The sequence below is a fragment of the Malurus melanocephalus genome, unplaced genomic scaffold, assembly GCF_030028575.1.
Source record: "Malurus melanocephalus ecotype Western Australia unplaced genomic scaffold, MMel_1.1 scaffold_5, whole genome shotgun sequence".
Lineage (NCBI taxonomy): Eukaryota > Metazoa > Chordata > Aves > Passeriformes > Maluridae > Malurus > Malurus melanocephalus.
In genome coordinates this window covers 5,069,594-5,097,298 of record NW_026623237.1, presented here as the reverse complement: position 1 = coordinate 5,097,298, position 27,705 = coordinate 5,069,594, and the positions used below count along the sequence as shown (strand labels likewise).

At 34.0% G+C, this 27,705-nt stretch overlaps 1 protein-coding gene across 1 annotated transcript in view; it reads left to right on the top strand.

Annotated features, from left to right (window-relative positions):
• KIF6 (kinesin family member 6) overlaps positions 1 to 27,705 on the top strand; it is a 147,032-nt gene that overhangs the window by 56,490 nt on the left and 62,837 nt on the right. Inside the window, exons 11-13 of the mRNA XM_057370983.1 lie at positions 6,106 to 6,211; positions 7,059 to 7,197; positions 9,201 to 9,413. Of these exons, the coding sequence (XP_057226966.1) occupies positions 6,106 to 6,211; positions 7,059 to 7,197; positions 9,201 to 9,413 (458 nt within the window). The remainder of the gene's footprint in view (positions 1 to 6,105; positions 6,212 to 7,058; positions 7,198 to 9,200; positions 9,414 to 27,705) is intronic.

The window sequence follows — 27,705 nt, the reverse complement described above, 5'->3', positions numbered from 1 at the left end:
TTTTTTTTATTTGTTTTCTTTTTCTGGTGAGCACTGAGAAAGAAAGCCCCATTCTTTGTTTACTGATATTTTTCCAAGAACATGGGTCTTAGTTTCATACTTCCATATTCTTCCTCCTTTGGAGAATTTCTATTGGGAAAACTRTTTTTTTCTGATACAGCAGGGTTCTGGCAATGTACTTCAGCACATCTTTGCTCTTATTAGTGTAAGTTAGGTCTGCTGCTCTCAGGGCAGAATCTTGCAGTACTAAAATAATGGAAGTCAATGAAAATTTGTCTTTGGAGGCTTCATCTACTTTAATTGCATTATATAATAAATATTTTATGCTCTGCAWTTTACCTTACAACATACAAGAGAAAAGGGGAAAAAGGGAAGCATTTTGGATCTYCATGAGTTATAAAGAGATATCTTCATACGACAGTGATTTTCCTGCCATGCGAAATTAGCTGTGATCATCCATGCTCCAGTTTTGATTAGCACAAATTGTGCATGGAAATATTATTGAGAGCCTTACTAATATAAAACTAATGAAGAATGCAGCAGCTGGCTTACTAATGTTACTAATTACAACAAATGAAAGACTATTAGTTTAATATTTGTTTCTACACTAAAATAGAGTTTTCAGGATTTCTGAAACATACTTTTAGGGTTTGWGTTTTTTAAGTTTAATGCTTTCASTGCAARTATCTTGTGGCAAGGTACTTCTGTTTCAGATTATTGTAGCCTTTTCTGATGTAACTCACCAGTATAAAAAAATTCCCTCAAATTTAAATAAGTTAAATTGACTATCTTATATTAAAAGAGTACCAGATTCTGAAATACATATATATATACTGCACATTTCCACTGAAGCAGTTAAGTGTGACAAGTGAACAAATCAGTGCTTGTACCTAGCCCCATAATTAGGTTTCCATTGAATTTGAGTTAATAAAATGGCTTCCATCATGAYGTTTCCCATCAAGCTGACTTTTTAAGCAGAGCAATGTGAATTCTTAGGGCTAAGTAYTTTCTATGAAGGTATTTCCAGAGTGAAATAAAATTCCTTGTGTTACTGTTCAGATGATAGCATAGAGAGTATCTCTTTATGCAGTTTTCTGCTCCAGTGAGTGACAGAATTTTGGTGTAATTTCATTACTAGGACTTTGGGTTGATTATCTTGAATTTTAATTTTAGTTGGGGGATTATTCTTTTTGCTACTGATTGATATCTTGCAAAGCTCATTTTATAAGTTATGAAAGAGAAATAGAGTGTGAAAATAGGAATTTATTTCTTCTGCAGTCCATCTCTCATGTAACAATAAGGTTCAGCACTGCCATAGTGTGAGTCTTCATARATACAGTCAAGAAAGGAAAACAAAATATCATACTGTAAGCAGCAGTGTTCACATGCATTTAATATTATGGAAATTGGTTTTAGTACATTTGTTAGCTGATTTTTTCTTTTTAAATCTAGCTGGGTTTCATTATATGCTTTAACAAAAGCATTTGGGCATTTTTCCTTCCCTCTGTTTTATAAGTTGCTTTGGCACTCTGAGTCATGTTGTAGAGCCCACATATATGATTTTTCTAAATTATTTTCGCATTGACTGTAGGCAATATGTGTCCTGGGGAAATTAAAGTTTAGCCTGGGTTGTGTTGGGAGAAGAAAAGCTCAGTCACATATTTAGATTTTTTTCACATATGATATGAGATTTGTGCCAGGTATTCTTTTTCCTTTAGCAAGTACATTATCTAAATGCCTTTCTTTRGGCTGCTTTATTTCCTAATTTCTGTTTTGAGAGGACATGAAAATGTTGACCATTATCCTTGGCATAATAGCAGCAGTAAGTGTAAGAATTGATTGCTTGGGTCTTTTTTAAAAGAAACTCTAGTTCTCAACGCTTACAGAAAATAGGATGTACTGACTGCCTAAGAGAGGTCTTGGTATATGGTCTCAAGGCTGAACCACAACATCTAAAATACTTTATTTCCTTAAGTGCCTTTTTGTTATTCTATGGTGACTGAGTTGAAAAAAGGTCCTTTAGAAAAAAAGCCCACTTCTTGGACGTTATGATTTCATATTACCTTTGTTCTGCCACAAACACATGCTTCTGACTAGGCTGGTAAAGCAAGACTTGCTAGAAAGTTCTCTGGACTTCTTTTTCTCTATGGGTTTCTTGTTCCTCTTGAACATCTAGACGCTACTTCTTTCAGGGCTTGATGTTTAATGTGTTTTTCTGGTTCAATTCTTGATGACATATATTCTTGCAATAGACTTTGGTTGGAGGAAAAGTTTAATGTGCATTCTCCTGGTAGAAAACTAAAGATCAAACATAGGTGGCTATCTCAGAAGATATTATTATTGGTTTTATCAATCTCTTGAAAATAATGGAATGAAAAACAAAAGCTATTTTGGCTCTCCTTTATTGCCAAAAAGTTTTTTCTCACCCTCTATTGGAGGATGACCACAGCCTTTGCGTAGTTTTGACTAGAAAGAGTGTGTTGGACTTGTAACTGTAGATGTCCTAGATGAATTTCRTAAATCTTTTACAGCCCTATTTTATATAATTCTGTGCTCTAGTTTTCACATATCCCATATATTTAGTTTTATTTTTATGGATATATTTAAACATAAATAATAAACTGTTTTAGTCATGAATATGAGACTAATATAAAAGCATATTCATCTTGTAAATTCTATTGTCATTTGTTTCTTTGCCACCTAGAGAACAGACATACCTTGTCTAATACATGTTAGGAAAAAGTAAATGTACAGTCAGTATACCTTTTTTATGGTTATTCTTATCTGTGGGATTTTTCCCTCCTCCTGTGATTCTTTACTGTCTCCTTGATTAACCTTGTGAGTGTTTCTGGAAATTAAGTATCATTTCATCTTTTTTTCATTTGCGAAACTGAAGATCTTGTTACTGTATAAATTCCTATCTTATTTTGACAATCTTTGGGCTGCTAAGTCACTTAAGCAAAATATTGTTCAGTTTACTGAGATCTGCACAATGAGAAGAGAATCTTCAAGTTGCCTCCRTGTAGCACTGTCAGTTTGTTTTGTACCTTTGTTTAGTGCTTCAGTATTCTGGAAGAACTCCTAGAAAATCCAGCATGTTGTCAGACTGTGTGTTTATTTTAGAAAGACTTCTGGCATTTTTTACATGGAAACCTAAAAGAGTGAGAGAGGCAGTGATTTTTTTGCTAGTATTCATGAGGATTTTCATGGCTGTTTTTCKTTTTTWAAMTTTATTTTTCTTTTAATTTTATTTGAAGTGTTTAGCCTTGGATGGTCTGTTCCTTTTCTTATTCTCATTCTTAACAATGAAATACTGAAAATTCATCTAAATATTCACTGACGATTCTAGTTTTTCCTCCAACTGGGAAAGAGGTTTGTAACTTCAGATTTACAGTCTGGTATTTCAGACTTGACTCAGTCTTTTGGTGCTCAGATCTCTTTTGGCTTCTTTGTACTACCTGGAAATCAAAAAATTAATTGGACTGTTGTGTTTTTTCAAGAATTCAAAATGCATTAAAGATAATGTAAGAAAGAGGAAATAGCAGCTTGTATCTATAACTACAGCTTGTCTAATTTGTTACACTTGACCTAAATGAACCTTGACTCTTGAATGGAAAATAATAACTTTTAAAAATAGAGTATTATTTCACAGKAATTATATGTTCTTTTTCTTTGTCTTGAAGTATTTGCACATTATGGTAATGGTAATTGTGCAAGTTAGTGCCATTTTTTGTTTGATTCCCATAGTCTAAATCTTTTGTAATCTGAGTATGGGTAAATCCCTGGCAACTAGATAATCTTAAAAGGTTAAAACATCTCTTTCATACTTTCTAGTTTAAGATTWAAGCCCCATTTTTATAGATGTCTTCATATAGTCAGTCTGGACAACCTAGTTATCAAAATTTTTACTTATTTCCTCTTACTGAAACCAAGAAAGTGCCTAAGATAGTGACAAGTACTGACTTCGTGTCTGTGTAATCACAGTCATATTCTCATTAATAGTATAAATGCATCTTTGTTCCTAGTGCTAACACAAATACCTACTTCTGTGGATGAAGAATTWATTCTCCTGCTTTTTTGCTTAGAGTGTCTGCAGAATGTATGAGTAACTGCACTACTGGCTTCTGTTCTCGATGCAGTAAAAAGTCATGTAGAATTAAGCAAAATTTTGGTCTCTTTTATTGAGTAAATTTTGTAGTTCCTTAAGTTGAGAAGCAAGTCAATGGCAGTAATGCTTCTGTAGCTAACATTTCTCTTTAAATATCCTCTCCTTCAAGCTCTCAACATGTACAGCTCACACTGACTTGAGGGAGTGTCCTATAAATTCAGAAGTTGTGAACTTTGCACATTCAGTGAGTGGTATAGACAACATATTTGCCTCTTGATATTTAATTGAAGTAATAAAAATGGGAAAGCAGGGTTTGTCTGAAACGAACTCTCTTATTTCCTTTTTCTTCTGTTTTGAGTATTGCCACTTTGCTATCTCCAGAGGAGATAAATACCAAAACTATTTGTTATGCTTTCCAATTTTCATTCCAGTCTCGCAGCTGATTTTCAGAGATATTTATCTCCTGAAAACAATTTTTTTTTCTGATTGTTGTTCTTCTCATTGTTTCACTCTCCAGCAGGGATTTCCTATTACTGTTATGTGAGGAATTTCAGTAGGAGAAGTCTTCAGAAGCAGGGAAATACCACAAAATGTACTCTAGGGTAAACTTCGGATGCTGAGATATTATAATGCCTGAAATTTTTTGTATGTGGTTACAACAAAGTGATTCTGATGATAAAATACCAAAAAGATTCCCAATCCTGTAACTAAGAGGATAAATGACTACAAAGTGCCTCTCAGAATGCTTGCATATTAAGTGAGGAGCTGAACAAAACTAGTCCAAAAGAAATGCTACGCATAGAGATGAACTCTTGCCCTTCTTGGGCAGTTTGGCCCTTGATGCAGCTACTCTAGAAGCCTTGGCTCAGGTTCAGAACTGAAGTTCATCTGGTGAGGATAATAACCAAAATAAACATTTTAAAATAGAAAATTATGCTTTACAGRGCATATACCTGTTGTTGTTGCCCACCGTTTGCCTACTAAATAATTGAAATGTCATTTGACAGGAACCAGGAAATCATAAATCTAAACACAGCTGACAGAGTTTGAATTTKCACTTGCAGTTTTCCAGATATATTCCTTAGTAAGTGGGTTAAAAGTTTAGTTTGGGCTTAGAGGTCCTCTTCCCTTTGTCTTGAGAATGAACTGCAATGCATCCTGGAATATGAGACCTGGAAAGATGGTGACAATATGCAAGAGGAAATCTGATTCTATCTGTAGAGGTGTTACATCCCGCCTAGAACATTGTATATTATGCCTGTATGAGTTTTCAGTCTGATAATTTCAATTTGGTTTTAAAAAATAAAGAGAATGCTTCTCTGTGCCAGATTGTCTTAGGAAGACTGAATTAGACTAKTTCCTCCCTAATGAAGATTTTGTCAGTTTATAAAGAACACATTGCAACAGAATAAAATGCTAACTATATTTCATTACTCAAAGGAAGTGCAGTAGGTCTTTGAAAAATCTATTAATATCTACATTAAAAGATAGTTTGCCTTGCTTGGTGATTGGAGCAGGTAATTTATGTAYGAAAGCTATGCTATCTGCTGACTACTGTAATAGAAAAAGAAGTAGACTTTTCTTTTGCACAAATAAGCATATATTGCAACAAATCCTAGTCCCAAAATCTCTAAAAATCTGGTCTTCTGAGAGAGCAGGTTTTATATCTTTTCAATTATGAGATAGCAGAAGAGCAAAAGGTTATAAAATAAATGAGAAAAAGAAGATTAGTTCTTAGATGCTTTTGGTTCTAGAACTATTCCTTAGGGTGTGCCAGTATGTTAGGATATGCCATGGTAAAATCTTCAGTATCAAATCCAGGTTTCATTAACCAGAACAAACGTACGTTTCAAATGCATGTACCTTGAAGGAAAGTAGTCTACTAATATCAGGCAGCTTGGTACATTTTGTATTGTTTTTGACACACCACATTTGCAGACTTGTCTGCTTGTTCGTGATATTTTTTTCTTCTCTTAAAAAATGCTGTGTATTTCCAGGTTGGATGAGTTAATTGAAACATTTCTCAATGATGATGATCCCGATAGCTCTCTGGATGTTGGCACTGACATGCGCAAGATCAAGTATTGCTTCGTTTGTATGAAGGTATTTTTTTTAAACATAGCTGGAAATGCAGCTGGCACTCTGAAAATAACATGGAGATATACATGGTTCAAAAGTGTTAAAAGATATGCAATGCAGTTGAGAGGTACTGGAAAAGGCGAAAACAATTGAACTTTCAAGTGTGTGGAGGACTCATAGAAAATTTAAATTTAGCTGAAAAAAATCAGCAGCCTTTTGTGGAAATAGCAACAAGGATCCTAGCATGCAGTAAATTGTAAGAGAGCACTGGAACTTTCTAGAATCAGCAAGAGAAGTTATTTGTATATGGATAGATGTTCCCATCTGTATTTCCAGCATTACTGAGGCTTTGTTTTGGACAAACTATGTTGAAAGAGGTAAAAATGTAGATTAAAAACACGATATCCCTTAATCTGTTACACTAATTCTTCTGAAGATGTTGCAATCCCTTCTGAATCATTGAGCAAACAAGATACACTTGATAATTGTGAAATTAATAGGAAAAGCAATAGAAGATAATACTTTTCTGCATTTTGGGATATAGTTTTTCAAATATAATAGTGTATATATTCCTGATCTTAATTTATTGTCCTTAAATAATTATTTATAATTATAGTTTTTCTACTGAAAGTTCTGTGATACTACAGAACTCTGGAATTTGTGTGTAGAAAGAGTAAAATAAATTACACCCTTGCTAGTTAGGATTAAAAATTACAATTTGTTTCATGCTTGACACAATGGGTATAATTTGACAATCTACTGTGGCATGACTTTTTTCTGTCAAGATTCTGGAAAGGTTTTACTTTTCTTACTATATTTAGACCTCAGGATTAAAGTTAAAAGAGTGTACTTTTTTTGTTTCTCCTAATAGGAACTAATTCACCGTTCATTGACTTCTGAAGAAAACCTGCTCTCACCAGACATCTCTGAACAAAAATACATTAACAAAGAAGCAGGAGAAGAACTGGAAAAATTGAAAGAACTTTTGCAACAAAGAGACAATGAAATCAGTATCCTTTGTGAGGAAAAATGTGTTATTTGAGTTTGAGATGATCTGACTTAGAACCGTTTATCTTTGTGTGAGAGAGACTGTACTGTGTTAAAGCAAATACTCAATTCCCAACTTTTATGCGACAGGATTTCTGTTTCGCACCTTCTTCTTTTTCAATTTTTATCCAAATCAAAATCCTGGATCCAAACACCACTTAGCTTTAGAATGGTCCAGACAATAGTGAAATACTGTGGATCATGCCAGGTGACACCTAGAACTCAAGCAAATTAAACTACTTTTTAGAGGGAGAAACTCTGATGCTATATAAAGACCAATCTATTACCTTACAAAGAATAGAATTTCCTGTATGTGTTATTTTTAGCCAAATTAGGTGTTGCATTGGGGACTACTGGGCTATTTGCCCTTCAAACAATATAAAACTTGTACTTTTTAAATTTAAAGMTTTTTGCACATAAAAATGCTAAAGTGCTCAGATGTGCTTTGTCCATTTCATGCCTTGAGTGAGGAAACACGAGTAGCCKCAGTGCAGCACAATGGGTGGGAGTTATTTTTAGCAGGTTGACAGATCTGTGGTCAAACCACAGCCACTCTGTCCCCAGCTTTGTGGCTACTCAGTGGAGAACATTTGTAACACAGCACAGAAATAAAAACACGGGTTTGTTGAATGTAAAGGTAACAGAGGTTCTTACACAGTTATTAATAAACAGCAAACTCAGTTGCATTCTTTGTGTTTAACAATTCCAGCTCAATTTTAAATGTTAAATGAGAATAGCATTTTTCACTGGGGTGTAACATGTCACCCATCTAAATTGAGGTGACAGGAAAGCTTCCCTAATTCTGCTCTGTTACAGATGACAATATTTCCTTTTTCCAGGGTGCAATTTCAAATAAATTTAACTAAAACACTGACTCATTAATTTAAAAAGATTCTTCAGGGTTTTTTTTATGTTAATTTTAATGTTCAATTCCCAGAAACGTTTCTTTCTGAAATAAATTATTTCATTTATGTGAGAAAAAAAGCAAAATATCTCTATCAAATGCACTTTTTACAGCTTTGTTCACAAAAGTGAAATGAGGAAATTTGTGTAAATCTRTGTTAGTTAGGGTTATATTCAAAGAAGACAAGACTAATTTAGGGAGTCTGCGGTGACTAAGTGACTATACATGATCACTGGAATATTAATAACATGTCTAATGTGATGAAGTGGTGGGAAATATGGAATAACAATATATGTTCAATAAACTATGAGTTCCTTCTTGCCTACAGTAGCTGGAAGCTATCATAAAAACGGAATTGGAAAGTGTTTTATTATTACCTAGTCAAGTTCATAATATTCCCCAAAGGCTGCTTAGATTTTCTGGTATTAATTTAGAAGGTTAATTAGTATTAAAAATAATTTAGCACATGAAAAAACATATCACAGAGATTTCAGTGTTCCTTATTAAATGTGTGCAGGATTTCCATTTTACATCCTCTATAAGCTGTTGGGCAAAATGTATTTACATCTATTATACTTCCAGTAAATTCACAGTGTTTTGCAAGAAAATTCCCAAAGATTTTTCTACATTTTAGTAATACTTATTGTGAAAAGCTTACAGATGAGATACACTTGCAAGGCTACCTGTAAGTTAAGAGATTTTTCTTTTGTTTAGAAGTCTTGTTTATTACAAAATTTAAAAAATAAGAAGTGACTACTACAGTGGCAGTAAGATCCTGTCAGTCTGTAAATGCTTTTATCAGGAGTTGATTCAATGGTATTAGCAATTGTGGTCAATGTGTGACTTTATTATTGTTTAGTAAAATGAATTTGCTGCTTGGAAAAACTGAGATGGATGAAAATAATTGCCAAGAATATGTCCTGCTTTTAATTCACATTCATACATATGCTTCTATCATGTGAATTGTTCCACTTTGTAAAAAAAAAAGACTTACTGATAAACAATCATGACTGTTCCTTTCTTTTAAAACAAGAAAAAAACAATCCTTAATATATCTTGCAGATATTCTGGTAACTATGTTAAAAAAAGAGAAAAAAAAAGCACGAGATGCTCTTTTCCAGCTTAATGCCACCTCTGCTGGTTTTACAGACTTGGAGCAGTCTCCTTCTATGAGCTTGGAAGAAAGTCAGAGTCCATCTACATGTTTTAGTCTGAGAGACGCAAAAGATTTCAGCTCTTCTGTTGCCAAACTACCTTTTCTTTCCAGAGACACAGGTTAGTATAATTAATTAAGGGAGWGGTTATTGGATTATTCCAATATGATTTACAGCATATCCTTCAAATGTGAACCAAAACAAGAAATATTTATGTTCAATATCACTSAAATTGTGCTAATTCTATGTCTACAAATGCAGGGTTTTAAATTTAAAGCCCTCTGAAGGTGCTGATGGCTTTTATAAGTTGATGTGAATACTCTGTTGAACAGCCCTATGGAACCAGAGAATAAAGTCAGTTGCAGGCCCTTGATTCTTTGAGTAAATTCACAGAAAAAAAAAAAGTGGGTTTGAATATAATCCATTAAAAATATTAGGAAATAATATTTTTCCCCTGGCAAATCCATTTCACTTTATCCCTATAAGTGATACTACAGGATATAAGATGATGTCTAAATCATTGTTGAAGCAACTCAAACAATGGAAATCATACTGACCAGTTTGCATGGATTGCATAAGTAAGGCAGTTTTTATAGTAGTTATTCAAAAAGGATTAACTGTTTAGCATCGCAATTTTCTTTCCTTACATCATCTAAGCTGATTATTTATGGCAATAAGTAACAATATTCTTGCAAGTTGTTCATTTTAAAATCCACACAATAAAACTTTCAATAACTTAGATTTTTCTTGCATGGTTCCATGTTTTCTTTATTTTCTTGTTGAATTATTCTAATAAAAAGATTTTTTGTGTCAGTAGGTTCTAGAAGCGCTTATGGTTTTAATAAACATGCCTCATCCTAGATTATCACATGTAGCTAATCATATTTTATAACTATATGTAATTCTATAACTATACATTAATCATAAAAATTATTTACATTTCTGTATACTTTTTATGCATTTGCGGKAGGCGGCATAGCTGAAAGGTGAGCATTTTCAGCTTGGAACTCAGACATGGCAGCTGACAAGTAGAAACTTGGTTTGTGTTAGAGTACTAGTGGGAATAGAATTCTTAAACCATTTAAGCTTGCCAGTTACCCCTAATATTGCATTGTAATGGAACTAGCAGTCAGTTGTCCCTATTTTGTTTCAATTGCTCAGGTTACGGAGGAATTGCCTCTGCCTTCTACTTTTCCTATTTATGGTGCTCCTTCACATTTCGTAGATAGAATTTATTGGATTTGGTGCTACAGCAGTACCAACTAAATATAATTATGTCCTGATAAAGCTTTTGATTACCTCAGAAATATGTAGCTATGTTTTAACAAATGCCTAGTATAATTGCATGTTTTATATAATGCCACTTATTCTTCAGTCTTTAAAAAAATCCTAATAAGGATTAGCGGATTTTTATTTTTAATCAATGCTTTCTCTTTTTGCAAGCATTTGTGTGAGTATATTCATATGAATTTTCTTTGAACATAAAGTAGGAACCAACATGTCAGCTCAAATTGACTGGATTGTTGAATCTTATTTCCTGAACTCTGCAGGTGTGGTAAAAAATGTATTATCTCAGTGAATGGCTCTCTCTCTATGGTGAAACATATTTTTATCATTTTTTCCCACATGATCTATGACCATGTCCACATTGAAAAATATGCATAATCATGTTTCTAGTCTATTCTATCCAGACAGTGCTTTAAGTAGGAGAAATGCAGAAATAATATTTTCACTGAGTTTGATGTAATAATCTGTGTTAACAGGAAATTTATCTTGATCTCATAGCAGCCGTAAAACAATTCCTGGTCCAAATTTGTCCCCCAGCAGGTTGACTTTGAAGGTGAATGGGTAGTGACTTCTACAACTGTACATGTTTTACAGGTACAACTGTAATTTATCTTTTTTTAAGTCCATYGTGCATTGAATGTACATTGTCTTTCAGAAGAAACTGAATAAACATAGTACATCTTCAAAGGTTTGACATATGGTAGTGTTTACCTTCCTGTACCTTCTGCTTTCCCACCCCTTGTATGCCTGAAACGCTAGACAGAAGCCTTTAATGGCTGTACAGGCTCGAAGATCATCAAAGCCCTAACATCCCAGACTTGATTTCCAAGTAGATTTTTGGCCACCGTTATATAATATTATTGACTGCTAATACTAAATTGTAAAGAGTTTATTCCAGAGAATCATACAATGGTTTGGGTTATAAGGGTCTCTTAAGAATCATCTAGTTTCAAACCTCTGCCATAGACCAAGATTTCCCTCACTAGACCAGGTTGCTCAGGGCTTCATCCAAGCTGGCCTTGAAAGCTTGCAGTGGTGGGGCTTTCMCAGCTTCTCTGACCAACTTATTCCAGTGCCTCACCACCCTCACAGTAAAGAATTTTTTTCCTAACAGCAAATTTATATCTTTCGGTATAAAACCATTGCCCTTTATCTTGTCAGTTTCTGTCTGTATACAAAGTCCCTCTCCCTCCTTTTGRTAATTTCCCTTTAAGTACTGGAAGGCCATAACGAGATCTTGCTGGAGCTTCTCTTTACCATGCTGAGCAACTGTAGCTCTTTCTGTCTTCGATTTAATGTTAGAAGATTTTTTTTTCTGAATATGTCTATAATTGCTTGTTTGAATACTGTATTTGAAATAATGTCACTAGTGAAATATTGTGGAACATGAGGTTTGATACCAGTGGAAGRCCTAACTAARAGCAATGGAAATTGGGCATGTGGGYCATTGTTGTGGTTGTTTTGTGCTTTTTTCATTTTGTGCCAGAGTCTGGATTAGGATATTCTCCTTGGTGGCTGCAGCAGGGGARTATGAAAGTGCAGTGTCCTAGTAAAGCCCTGAGTTTTGCTGCTGGTATTGGGTTACATAGCATCGAATTCTTCTGTTAAAAATGATACCAGTTTACATGCTGTCAGATTTCTGTTTCTTGGATCTCAGAAGATTTCTTTTAGAAGGGAGAGATAGGAAGGATGCCTGGAAGCAGTGGAAGGTTGCCCACTGCCATCATTTTGGCAAGTCATCTAGGGAGGTTTAACTGATGGCACAAGACAGTGAACTTAGAGTGAACAGACAGAACTTGCTTAGTCCAAGTGTTATGCCATGAAGAGAGAACTCGAATTTCAGTACCCATCTTTAATCACAGAGCACCCTGAATTATAAATTCATAAATACATGAGGGAGAGTGAGCAAAATTGTCTAACCTAGTAGCTGCTGTTATTTATTGCATCATAATATCTTTCACAAATCTGAAACAGACATAGCTGGCTATGAATTAAAATAATGTTTCAGATGAAACTTCCAGAAAATGCAAACAAAAGTTATTGGCATAATAACCTGAACTTTACAAATGCTTCAACAATCTGGCTTTTAATATAATAATTTAATCATAAAGTATCTACTGCAGCTTTAATTATATTAATAATTCATATCTGGTAAAGATAAAAATGTAGAACTATGTATAATTTTTCATAGGGGTTGATTCAGTTATAAATTAGTAGTTTCAGGATAAATGAAAGAATGAATTAATCTAGCAAGAAAAATCAGACTTCGTCAGACAGTGCAGTAAGAAACTTCGTGCTGTATTTTACTTGTCCTGTATCATATCACTTCTTTGTACAGAGAAGTCTTATTTTGAAATTAGTCTCAGACTGCTGTTTGCTTTGTAGAATAATTCTGTCAACATAAAAGACGTATGATACCATTTTTCCTTCTGCTGGATTTGTTTTTCTCCTGATACATAAACAGTTTGGTTACCAGAAAACAGTGCAACTATTRTGACATTCAAAGAAGACAGTAAATCTTAGTAAGAGCTTCAGATAGTTGTATATGCAGATGGACTTGAGAGRGATTATTTTGCTCTCAAAAAGATTTTGTTAGGATCATGTTTTGACCAGTTTGATCCATTACCTTTATCCTTTATTGAGAAGTTGTAAGCATTTTTTGAGAGTTTTGTGAAAAATTTACCTTCTATGTATCCCACTGATGATTTAAGATCACTTTTTGCTCAACACTACACAAACACCTATATAAAAGAGCATTCCTGCTGAAAGGCTGACAAGCTCACTTAGAAATGTAAGGTGAGAGATGATTTTTATAAACAGATGATGCTTATGAATAACATCAGAAAGTAGTGATGATAACACACATATTGCTAATTTCTGAAAGCTAAATATTTTTGTCTTGTGTTAAGACTTATCAAAATATTTATCTTGTCTATTTTATATATTTATGTCATAATTCAGGGAAAAATGCTTCCTTCTATTGTTGAAAACCCGCAGAAAGTTCACTAATGGAAAGGATTTACTGAGGTTTTCCATTAGAATCTCTTCTRTGTCTTTCTGTGGTTCAGAAAAAAGGCAAGTCTCAACCCTTCAGAAAAATCAGATGTTTAATAAACCTATATGTTTCTTGGACTATTTTCTGTGTCTAGTAGTGCTTTGGGATGTCTGGGGGTAGAGTCTTGCCACTGTGCTCATGACACATCTTCTGTTAACAAACACATGCAGCTATTGCATTGCTATTTGGCAAAAAAATGATCCTACTGGTGCATTTAGGGCACTATTCRGACTTACTTGTTGATCTTTCTCATTTGTCAGAAAAGAAAATATGGTCTACATTTTCTGTAAAAGGTCCAGGAAAAAGTATATATGTCATTTGCTCTCCATCTGAAATTCGTTGCTACTCTTAAATCTGTGTTAWCAACTATTTAAAACAAAATGTGTTGTTTTGCTAATTTCTTAAGCATTACATGTTATCTATAATGTASAGTGATTATTTGCTACACTATATTTTTCATTATTGCAAGGTTTAAGAACCCAGCAGGAAGTATCCGACTTCACTGCTTGATTCAGTTATTTTAAAATGCCTTCAAAATAAATTCAGCAAATGTTAACAGTCAGCCTTAGCTTTTGAACAATTTTATTGAGCTTTATTTCTGATAAGCTTAGCAAAGTAAGTTGGTATTATTTCCTGGTATTTCARGTTACCAGATAAAATATGTATTGTTAAGGCTCCAATTTATGTCATGAATATGAATGGATGTCTATCTTCAAACACATGTCTCTAGCATGTAGTTGTGGAAGTTTTTTACTTTGTCATTTGCTGTTACACRTTTTCATATCTCTGTCTTAAAGATCACAGTTTTGCTCCCCTTTTTTAATCTTGTGACAGGAACAAAAAGTAAAAATGCAAATTCGAAGTAATTTCTAAAAGACTTTAAATGTACACAAATTGCAATAAATACCAAGTAGGCTAAGTCTGTGAACTCATAAGAGACTCAGCTAACTTCTGGGGCTTGCTCTTTTGTTTGTGTGTGGTTTTTTTGTTTTGTTTTGTTTTTGTTTTTTTTTTTAATCTATTTTTCTATCTGTACTACTTCCAAGTGCTTTATTTTGTTGGGATTCACAGTGAGTCCACTGTGACTTTTGCTTGAACGAGGACTTTGAACTGAACTCACTGAGAKCAGCAAACAACAAAAAAGAACTGTGTTAAGAAGTTTGAAACTCCTGAAATGTCTCCATAAGAAACAACAGATGACTATTCTTTGTGACAAAGAAATATAAATACATGTTGTGGGATTTAAAGTGAGCTGTTGCAGTTGATATTCAGTGATAAAACCCTGTGTGTTACAATTTTTGTCATCTTAACTAAGTGTTTATAAATATGAACATAGGATTATTTTTAGGAGATAAAGCCCAGATTTTCCTTTTGGGAGCTTGGTCCCCATTTGTGACTTCAAGGGCAAATTTTGTAACTTGTAAAGGATATAATAAGAGTGGAGACCAGATCATTACAGCACTTTCACTAATTTTTCAGAGRCACTGAAACTTACATATATTGAAAATGTTGTTATGTAAAACCACTTACTGTTTCCATCAAGAGCTTTTTCTTTCTCCATATTTATTTGGTTTTACAAAACATTTCTGTTTTTTTGTAAGATGCTCATCATGTTGTTCTTTTCACTTCTCAAGTGGGAATCTCTTCTGATGTAGAACGTATGTTTGGAAGCTTGTTAGAGTTGCTTTTGGCAGTTTTTACTGCCTTCATCTTGACTCTGTTTAGATGGGGAAACTTTCCAGTATTTTTATGCTAGTTTACTGTTTCTTATCCAGATTAGTCTGCTAAACGTAACCTAGTGTTCCTTGGAAGTTCCCTACTGTTTCAAATCTTTTGGCTTCCCTTTTCTGTAACCATATTTTGGTTGTCTAAAAATGATATTGGATCCTTCAAAATAACTTCTTAAAGTTATTTTGGGTTTTTTTTGGTGGCTGAAGCTCTTCAACTCTTGATATTTTAGAGGTAAAATATGCTTCTGAAAGTTTCTGTGTACTTGAAGGGTGATCAGATTCCTTTATATATTGACTGTCAGGTTTGGCAAGTACCTCTGTAAAACTTCTTCCATATTGTTGTTATTATGAACTTCACTCCAGAGATATTAAAGTGTCTTTTAACAGAGCCACTACATTCACATTATATATGCATATGAGTAATCAAAAGAAAGTCCATCTATTAGTTTGAAGTTCATATATTTCTGTACAGATATCGCTAATTTTGCTTAATAATAGAATAGTCTAGATTTCTATCTTTCTTTTGTCTGTGTATTTAGCTTTTAAATGTATTTTTTTTCATTCTGTTCCTAGCAAAACTAGGTATTTTCTCGAGAGACTAATCTCAGCATATTTGAATATAAAATCCAAGCAGAAATTATTGGAAATATCGCACAAGTCCCTACATTTAAATGCATTAGGTTTCCTACAAGTGTTTCAGGCCAATTTCATGCTTCAGTTCTTGTGCAATTTTTCCATTGAAGTTTGTAGGCCTGTTTGCCTCAGTGACAATTGGCTCTTAAGCTTTGGATGATTTTGTTGAGAAAATCATTGCACCATTCACTTACCTCTGATGCATCATCATTTTGTCTCTTACAAATTTAACTATGGAGTATCATCTATTTGGTGACTGTGCCTTTGTTTCATTAATTTTCAGCCGCTGTTATAGGATCAAAAGGGTCAAAAGGATACTTTCAAAAGAATAACATTGTTTGCAGGTTATATTGTATTTAGGTTAATTTGGGAAAAAATAGACCATTATTGACATCTGTATGAAAGAAAATAGTAACCACATAGATACAAATGAGCTAACAGCTAGAGATGGGGTGATAATATGGTTTTCCACACTTACACAGTAAGTTTGGTAGGGTTTACTTCTACGTCAGGTAAAAGCTTTTACGGATTTTCATTGCAGGGCTGGTCCTACAAATCTATGACTGAGATGCTCTGTTGTAGCCATTTACCAAGCTACACAGAAAACAATCTTTGATCTCTTTGTTCATAGAGTCAAGTAGGAGCTGGTCTAAGCCTTCCTTAAGGCAATTTTGACACTTKATATGACTACAGAGTAATACAAAGAGCTGAAGTTGTTCTTTGTAAGCATGTGCATATCAAAGTTTGTTCACTTGTAGGTGATTATGGCCATTTTCCTGTAGCAGAAGTTATGTGACTGAAGAAATTACTTAACATTTGTAAACTTTTAGGAGCCATGCCGGCTCTTCTTCAAATCACTTGTATATGACTTGGATGCAGTGAATGGTGGAGTTTGGCATGACAAAATTCTGCCTGCTTTTGCATTCTATTACAGCGCGCTTATGTTTATCTGCTCTCCCTTAGTAACTTCTTTTTTTTTATAATATTCTTGTTACAGGTGAGTCATTTGATGATGGTTGAGCAAAACATTTGCTGAAACATTTTTTTGTTGTTGCTGTTGTTAATACTATGCTAAACACTAGTACAAATAGCCCTATCTTACTGTGAGCCCCCTACCTGATTTTTAGAATACTTTTACTAGACTGCTATTGAAATAAAATTAAATTTAATCTTTTACTGTCTTTTCTAAGTTTTCTAATCATCAAACTAGTTTCCAATAATRTTCTGTAGCCARTATTCTCRGCATTCTATTTTATTGTGTCTTGARTGTAATAATCTCTTCAGTTTGGTCACCTCATGGCCCTTGATCTGCTAATCCATGCTCATATTACTTAACTTGTTTACTGTTAGTTTTTATAATGTTTRTTGTAATTCCTTAAAATAAAGATCATCTCAGAAACAACATCTGAAGTTCAGCTCTAGGCAAAACTAATATAGACAAGTAATGTGAAAATCTGGTGCCATAAATATTGGATGTCATGCTTGAAAGTTTCTGCAATTGATTCTGTTACGCCTGTTGTAACGTCACTATTGCTTTCTGCTGCCATTTTAGGCTTTCTACTATCTAGATATAAAATCCCTATAGAACATCAGTTTGTCTTGCTGGAACTCACAATAAACTTTCCCAAAAATATGAATAAAGAGGTTGACTTCTCTAATATTTTTATTGTATGTTTGAAGCACAAGCCTTATGAGGAGAAGCTGACAGATCTGAGGTTGTTAATCCTGGAGAAAAGGAGCCTCAAGGTGGACTTTATTGCTCTCTACAACAAAAGGAGGTTRTAGTGAGGTAGGGGTGAACCTCTTCTCCTATGTAGCAAGTGACAGGACCAAAGGTAATGGCCTCAAGTTACACCAGCAGAGGTTTATATTGGATATTAGGAAAAAAATCTTCTCATACAGTGTTGTCAAGCATAGAAACAGGGGAGTGGTGGAATAACCATCCCTGTAAGTGCTCAAAAATGTGTGGATATGGCAGTTGAGGACATGGTTTAGTGGTGAATATGGTGGTGGTGCTGCATTGAACAGCTGGACTTAAAGATCTTGGTCTTGGACTGAGATGACCTTATAGATCTTTTCCAACCTTAACAGTTCAATGTATCTGTGATTCACATTCTCTTTTAAGAAGATGCTGGCACTCTTATTCCTCAACAAAAATAAAATCATCTTCTCCATATATAAATTTCAATAATAAAGCAAATACAAAGAGAATAGATTCCTTTGTCACTGCCAAAACAGACAGCAGCATCACCTCCTGGGCATAAAAGTTCTGGAAATACCTGTGTCTGTTTCAAAGCCAGGTAATTCACATGAATGATAAAAGCCCAGCATAAACTCCTGACTGATAAGTTGGGGTTACGTTTGGTGTTTTTCTTGATAACTATTAGTGTTTAGATGTGCAAAAGCACAAAATTTAGTATTTCTTCCATCATAATTCTGTATATGCATGTGGCCAATTAATTCCCTTCTGCTTTCTTATATGCCATGTGCATATTTAAAATGAGAAGTACTTAGAAATTTGTATCTCAATCTTCTACATGCTTGTTTTCTGGACACAACTTCTGCCCCATCTAAGCCTAATGAACATGGCTGAAAGAGAGTATCTTATGGTGTCTTATGTCCCACTGTTGTGGGGAGTCACGAGTTTGGGGACATGGCCTGTAAAGCTAAGAAAGTTAATCAGGAAATTGTTTAGTGTTTAGAAAGTGTTTAGAAAAATAGGTCCAAGGCAGTCACAAGGTTCATTGCATTATTGAGTGACCAAGCAGGATTTATTGCCAGGACTTCTGTAAACAATTAATAGTATTTTGGTGTCTGAAGAAATAYATAAAGGCACCTTGTTATTTCCCTGTGATGTCAGTTGGATCTAATAYGGTGAACATTCATGTAATGTTTTGCTGCTTTATGAATTTGAACTTTCATCTATTTGTCCTTACTGTTTGAAGAGGCAAGGTTAATTTCTTTTCCATGCCTMAATTCCCTTGTAAATTGTTGAAGGTTGCTATCACGTGTTGTTCTTATGTATGACTTTGAGTGATTTAATGGTAAATAAAACTGTATATGAAAATTAAGGTCTGTTTTCAAAGTAGAAAAAAAACAGCCCTGATACAGATTTCTGAACTTTAAGATTGCCTGGAATGAATTTCAGTAACAACTGTATATTGGAACATGATCGGTTTGATTTTTATTTAAAATTTTGACAAATGCCTCTTTGAGATCAGGATATAAATGAGGATTGATGTGTCCACTTCAATCCACAAAACTATTATGCAGCATTATGGGGCAATGGGAAGGACTACTCAGAACATACAGTACCATCCTTGAAGAGGACATTTACCTGTGGTTTGTAATACAACTTTGTAGTCTTTTAGACTCCAGTAAAAAAGTGTTTAATCTGTAACTGACAAGCACTGAATGAAGRGAGCTTTTTTCCAAATAAATGATTTTCCTGCACTGTTGCATGCATTTGTCACCCTAGCTTTGATTCCTTCAGTGTACTTTCTCTGTGTAGAGCTACAAATTTAACTGGTTTGAAATTGAATTTGGCCTAACAATAAAGCTGCTTGTCAAATAGAAATGATCTCTGCATGTATGTAATAACACAGTTCTACAATATTTCGCAAATTAAGTATTTGGCCTAGAAATGTCAGTCATTTGGGACCTGCCTTGTTAAGAAACCCTGCTAGAAGTTGCATCTATTACAAGAGGAAGGTCAAGCCATTGTTTCAGAAATGTCTTCATTGTTGGCCTCCTCATGAGATGCCCCAGAGTTTTCTTGTTTTCCACACTGTTACAAGTCTGATTTTGTCCAGATTTTTAAAAAGAAGGAATAGATYGAAGGGTGCCAGCCAAGAGGAGATGTACATTTTTCTATTTCTCTGACTGAACATGTTAGCTGTAGTTTTTAATACTAAATAATTGAATTTATATTTAGGAGAAGAAAGCTTGGGTAAATTGAGTCATGTCTTGGATTTTTGAATAAAATAACTTTAATGCTGGGTTGAAAATTTCTCTGATAATATCTAAGACAGTGGAGAGAGACTCAAAAAGAAAAAATTGAGAAGACGATTGGTCTTTTATTCTCTCTCTTACACTCTGTTTCTGGGCATTTTTTWTTCAAATGTCAGGAATCTTTTTGATCCTTTTAATGGAATACATTAAGAGACCATGTGCTAGTTACAAATAACAAATGTGTTTCTGAATACTACTTTTTGTCTTTCTTGCGAAAATACTGCGGCTGCCAGGAAACTGTAGTAGGAGTACAGTGGAAGCCATTGTTATTACAATAGTTATTGTGCYTCACACTTGGCTGTCTAAACTCTGGTAGGAGAAAATTTATTTGGAAGGGGTAAAAAGGAAAGGGCAGGTATGGATTGGAGTTCTCTTCTATAAATAGGGTGGAAAAGAGAAAAAAAAAATTGTTCCTAATGCAGCTGTGAGTGGGATCAGGGGTGAGAGAGACTGTAGATTYGAGCAAAGGAAGAGCTGAATTGCTAGGTAATGAAAAGTGAACCCAAAAGACTTATTGAATGGAAAATGGCTAGAGAGACAAGACAGTAAYAGGTGTTCTGATATTACACATGCTATAAAATGGAAACAATAGTTGGGAAGTGACTGCTTGTCATCCTTAATTTACCTGTAACACCCAAAAAGAACCGACGGTTCAAAGACAGGAGCCTCAGAGGAGTCAGACTTTACATTTAATAGAGCTTCAATAAATTTAGAGTGCTGTAGGAAGAAGAGGTACAGTTTTAAACTAATGCATATATAATTGTGATTCCTTTGGCAAATTTGTTAGTCTTTAAGATAAAGAGATTGTTCTGGAGTTAAAGCAACCAGATTAATAGTGTTTTTGTTTTTTTCTTCTTCTTTATTGATACTTTTAAACTCTTGGTTTGGAAAAATTGTGTTTTTACAGTCAAAGATTTAATTTTGTCATAATAGAGATTGTGTGGGGCGAGGTCTGGTAAAACACCTCTTAACAAAGTCAAAAGAAATCTCATTCAGTCATTGACAGACTGTTCAGTTCATCTGATGAAGATCATGCATTTCATGATTTTCTGTTGCAGGAGCTCAACTRTTTGCTATAGAGGCTTTCTCATTAAAATTTCCTTTTCTATTTGCCACTGAATGAGGCATGCCAAAAAATAATGACTGTTATGTCATGTTCCAATGAATAGTCTCCCTGCAGGCTTTTCATAGGTTATTCTTTACAATGAGGCTGTATAGAGAGCAGTGAGGAAAAAAACATACAAAACAGAAAAAATAGAATAATATCAGGTCATGGATGGAATAGTCGGTGTGTTTTTTTGTTTGGAACCTGTTGGATACTATTTCTCCTGACAAATGTAAAAATGAATTTATTATTACTGGACTGTAATACTTTGAGTGGTCAAATGTATAATACTGGCATGCATTTCTTGGGCTAAATTGAGGGTTTGTGTGGCTGAATGGAATGCCCAGCTTGGTTGGATTGAAAAATGTCATAAGACTTTTTTCCTCAAGCATTTCTGCCAAGTGCGTACAGGAAGTGGCTTTGGTAGTTGTCTCCAAACGAGTAACTTCATTTCCTGGAATCTGCTTTTTTGCAAAATGTGGACTTTAGGAAAGAAAGTGTAAAGAGGGATGTTAGGCAGTAGAGGAAAGATCACCCCTAAAATCCTCTGTGGAAAAGGCCCAAGTTACCAAACTCCATTTCTTCTAGATAGAGACACAAAGTGTTATATAATTTCTTTTTTTTTTTAAATGGATAGTTTGTTTAGATAGTAAAAATGATATAAAAATCTACTGACCATGAGTGCATATAATTAGTGAAACCATTATATTTATTGCAGTCCATTTCACCATGGTCTATTTTATATCTGGAAAAAAAGGAGATTGTGTTTAGTGTTCACTGGCAAGGCAGCCACAAAGTAATTGATATATAAGAGATGTGTTGTGTGACCACTTAGGTTAAAAGGACCTGTTAGCAACCTGAGGCTTAGTAAAACTTCTGTTTACTATCATTAAAAAAAAAAAAAAATAAAAGGATAGATGTTGTAGGTATAATTTTCAGATATAAAGGAGACATGAGTTGATGTAATAGTGAACATTTTGCTAAAAATATTAACATTTTATCTGACTGGTCAGGTGCTATTTTTGCATGCTATTGCAAATTCTTCTTTTCCTGGTCTAACTTGCTGGATTTTGACCACAATTTATTCTTTTTTTTTTGGTAGGTTTTCTGGTTTGGGGGGGKTTTTGCCTACCTCTGTAAAGTTACTAACCTTAATATTTCAATAGTAGGCCTGCCTAGTGTTGGATAGCTGCCAATAATATAAGCACAGCCATTATCTTCCTAAACCCTTAATCTCAGGCTCAAATAAGGGATATKTTTCAGATGCTTGAAAAGCAGTAGTCAAAAGCTGTTCTGTATGAAATAATTTTTTAAAGGGATTTTGCTAATGAGGGGCTATTTCAAAACTGCTAAGAGGGAAAAAAGTGTTTTGAGAAATGTGGTAGCAATGAGTCATACTGTGATACATCAGATCAGAATCCTGAAAAATTTCCATTTTCATATAAATAATATTGCAAAATCCTAAATTTTACAGAGGAAAGTAAATACTTAGAAGAAATCTTAATGTCATAAAGCATGCTGCAAATTTCACAGATAATTAAGAAATCAGAATATATATTTTCATGTAATAGATGTAGTTGCTTACTACAGAATGACAAAATATGAAACAACTTAGAGAAATTTTATCCAATCATTAAAGATTCTATTAGTGGATGAAGAGACAGGAAAAAAATGTTTTGGAAGCAGTTCAGARCAATAATTAAAACATAAGTCAAGATAAGCAAACATGTTGCATACCTTTCCCAAGCTGTGTACCTTTCCTTTGGCTGCTGTGTCATGATCAGCAGCTGTTGTAAATTTTGAGGGGAGTGAAAGCTTACATATCCCTTTTCATTTTTGTTATTTCTTTTTCTATTTTATTCTTCATGTAATCATCTATTTTTTTGTTTTGTAATACTCACTTTTTTATTAATTAAGCAGAGAAACTTGAGACAGTTGTGTTGTTTGCAGTTGTGCCCATTGACTACTTGTRCCACTCTTATTATTCCTAAAGAAATGAAACTTCTTTGTAGGAATATTTCCTGAATAATGAATTAGCTCCTGTTAATGTTTGCCTTTGTACGTTTCTGATTTTTCACTGAAAGCTTGTGATAAAGTGTATTTTCTGACTCAGGTTGTTAGCTGGCTTAATCTTGTTGTTCGTCATAAATAAAACAGCTCAGCTTTCCACTACATTATAGAGGCAATACATTGCATTGAATAAAATCCTAGACTGAGATGCAGGACATCTGGTTTTTATTTCAATCCTTATTATTTACTAAGTTTGTGAACCTACACAAGTGACCTCATCTCTCTGAATCAGTTTCTTCAACTGTGAAATAAATTAAGAGTGGCTTATCTTACTTGATCACTTTGAGATTTCATGTTCAAAGGCCATCTGTAAGAGCAAAATCTTGTTTTTCTAACACTGAGGAGCAGTTGAAATGATTTGTGAAAGCAAGACAGTAAATTAGAAGCAGAAACCAATATCAAACCTTGGAAATCCTGACTCTTCATTTTTAGTCAGCACAACTGTTCAACCCAATTCTTGAAATTGTTTCCCTTTATTGATAGCTAATTTGTTTGGGACGCTCTGCTGAAACTCTAGGTTAAGCTGGCTACTTAAAATTCTAAACAAGCATGGGCAATCATATAGTATATTTGATATTTATTGTAAATTCTGAGAGTAAACTGMATAGAAGTATATTTCATGCAAAGCTGTCTCTAATTGCTCAGTAAGAGAGAAGAACAAAGCACTAAGAGTGGACTGGRAAAGTTGTGTTAAAATTATTGAATATTTTATTATGAATCTTTTCTTCCACATTGATCAGCAGTCTTTATTTATGCCATTTATATCCAGCTATAATTCTGGGGAGAAATARTTCTAAATATTTCAGCGATTTCCTTTAATCTTTAGGTGTACAGAGAGAGAGTGACATCAGTTTGAATACGGACCACTGGTTACAAACAGAAGAATGTCTTAATTTTGTATCAGAATTGTTAAAACAACTTTGCATTAGGGAATACTAGAAGAAAAAGGGTTCCAGGAAGATATCCTTTTGATTTTCAGCAGATTTATTTAATTGACTAAAGCCTGATACAAGAGCTCATGGCTCTGATRCAGCACATTTAATATTGTAGTAAGCTTGAATGACAAGGAATGTCCATAATTTATTGTCCTCTTTTGATCTTCAGGAAAACAATCAGTTTAAAGCCATCGAATAAACATAGTGTTCCTTGGCATTCAGGAAAAATTATGTTATTTTTCTAGAGATAGTCACTTATTTCAACAGATTTTCAAGGGGCAAAACCGCTTTTAATTCTGTGTCCTGACATAAGCACATTTAGAGTTCCAGAGGTTATTGGTGCAAAAATTGTCTTTTGGTCCTTTGTTGCACATTAATTACATAGTTCAGCTGGTTGCAAATTTTGGTTAGAAAGGAATTGAAAGAAGTTGGTTTTCACAGTGGGTRCTATGCCAATATGAAATGGAATTTCACTCAAATACTTTATATTATATGATTGGGCTTTTTTGTTTTGGTTTGGTTTTTTGTAAGAGAAGTTCCCTCTAATAGCTTCTGAGACCATTGAATTTTCACCAGAAAAACTCCCTGGTATGATGAGCCAGAGAGACAACAGGGGATTCTTGCCCTGTGAGCAGTCAGTTTTGCTTTTAATATCTCTGGTACAAGAATCTCATCATTTTGATTAAACCGAAAGTTTTTTGAATCACAGAAATAAAAGGCAATAATTAAAATTCAGAAGTACCCAGATTACTTTATTTTTAATTACTATTATTATTCTCAATTTTAATACAATAGATATGTTAGGCATCATAACAAAAACGTTTTCRTTTCCTCTTTTATTTTCTATGAAGACTACAGGCAGAATAAATAAAGTTGACAATAAATTAGTAGGAGCAGTTTTCTGAATAGAACATATTTAGGTTATGTCAAATGTATTGCATGTTATTGTGCAATTGTATACTTGTTTTATAAAAGAAAAATAATTTGTATTTTGAACAATGAAGGGGTCCTTCTAATATTAGAGATGTTTCTTTCACTKGTTTATTCTCAGGAGCAAGAAATGCTTTGCATCTCTGTGCTTATCCAYGTGTTTATTATGTACATGTGTTGGCTGTCTCTTCGATTGCCGTGAAAGTACTTGGGAGAAAAAGGTCTGTGCCTGTTTATTTGCAGGATCAGGAATTTAGCTTCWAAATTAGTTTATTTTCCATCATCACTGTTGAGGATGGAAAAMAATGTGCAATCTTGTAGTGTAAATATACATCTAATACTAAGTGCTTTGGAATTACTATTATTTTTCATAGGCTTATGTAAATTAAACAGTAACATATATTTCTATAAATAGACACCCACCCAAAATACAAAAAGACAAATGGTCAAGAAATTGCTAAAGATGCATGGATAGATTTCTGAAGGACAAACATTTTGTGAATTATTATAAGTAGATGTTGCCAAATCATGGTTTATTTTACCACACTCCAGTATCACATCTGACTTTTGTATCTTGCGGAATGGTTGCTGTACATGAAGACAATGAATGATTATTTTGCTGAATGTGGTTATTTGTTGTTGTGGAAGCACATGGGATAGGCCACACAACCCATAGCTACAGGGTAGAAGGTACTTCCTCCCTTTAGGGACARTTTAAGATGGAWATTTCATCCAAAAATTGAATTAATTTTGGCATGGTGAGGTTTCAGGGATTGAATTTGGAGTTAATATGTGTGCTTCTGTTTCAAAACTATATTTGTAAATCCTGTAAACCCTGATGTGGTTTCTAATGTTTTCTCTGAGGACAGAAAAATAAAGTGAATAGTACAGATCCTCTGGTCAACTTAGCAGCAATTATGAGGTCTAGCTGTCTCTGGCTCTTCATTTTCCCTTTGGTATGATAGAAATTCATTCTTTGCAGCAGACCTGCCCTCAAATAAGGTATCTTATCCTCCTCAGTGGCTCAATATGGTGCAATTTCACCTTGAGAGCATGGGAGAGTGGGAATAAATTGTTTAGTCATTTTACGGTGCTCATAGTTTTAGARCTCTAAGCTCAAAATAGAAGTTTCTTATCATTTAGTAGTTCATTATTAAAATGCATTAAGATATATTTAACAAAAAAAATCACTCCAACTTTTTGCAGCTGCAGTAGCCTATACACTGCTCATGGCCAGTGTGATCCCCCTTGATGATTCCAACATGTAGAAAACTTGACATTTTAAGGTGGAGAATTAATTTGTAATGAATATGTTCCTCCTCTGTTCTCCTTTATATTCTCCTTTATATTCTCCTTTATATTCTCCTTTATATTCTCCTTTATATTCTCCTTTATATTCCTTCTTGGTTCTGGGAGCATTACTGTAGTTAGGCATAAAAGGTATTCTTCATCCTAAAATGCAGCTACCATGCCCCAAAAGTAAATATGCAAAGAGGAGAAAGGCCCAGGTGAATCCCTGGATTGAAGGGAAGAGGCTTTGAGATCTGGCTGCAAAGGGCTAGACATACAGTGTAGTGAAGAATAATCATTTTTTAGCTATTTGAAGATTGCGTGACTGGCAGTGGGGAATTCTCACATTTAGTCTTATTAATTCAGTACAGATATTTGTATATTTGAGTGGCTATTGTCACAGTAATAGGGGAAATTAAGGATTGTCTTTTAGGTGAGGATGATAGAACTAGCTGGAACACTTAAAATTCCTGATTTCAATTTCCAATTTAAAATATAGGGAGTTAAGCATTGCTTCTAGAACAGAGGGGTTATTAGAATGCTATGGTTGGGGTTTTTCAAATGTTCCTCAGTCTTCTATGAGGCATGCCTGTGCCAAAAGAAATAAACAGGGATATTTGTTTGAATTCCAGAAATATTTCTGTAGTATTAATGAAATTTCTCAAGCAAATTTTTATTTCCTACAAGCAATCTAAACTGGAGACAGTTATGGCCACTTACTACTTTTAGTCTTGATATATGCAATGAGGTTATTGCTTTTATCATTCTGTCATACTTAAGAAGTCTTAAATTTACCACATAGAAGATTTTAGAGGCTTTTAGCTGATATGTAGGATTGGGTAATGCAATACAAACTTTCACTGATAACACTTTASCCCATCTTCCTTCCATCCTCCTTCACTCAAACATGCATTTAGGTGGTGTTTCTTTTGAGCTGCACTGAAATAGTAAGTTATGCATTTTGAGTATTCCATTTCGTATATAACCACCCTAAGAAAAGAATACATTCACATACTTAACCTTCTGCAGTTGTTCTGTGGTTTTACAATGGCAATTTTTAACCTCTTTTGCTGTGAAATTACCAGGGCAGAACTATTGTCGTATCTAAAGTAACTGAAGAGGGATATCAGTGAATACAATSAGAGCATAGGAACTCTGTTGTCACATTAATAACTTGGAAGCAAGTAAGCAGATATTCAGTAACAATAATTAATGTCTTACTAATTTATAACTAGAAAAAAGGGTCTCCTGACAGGGGCCTCGCTGTCATAGAGTTTGTTGTCAGTTACATTTTTGTTGATAAAGGAAGTATTTCTGTTCAGTGTATGTTATTTTTTCCCCTGCACAATTTGATATATTAATAGAGT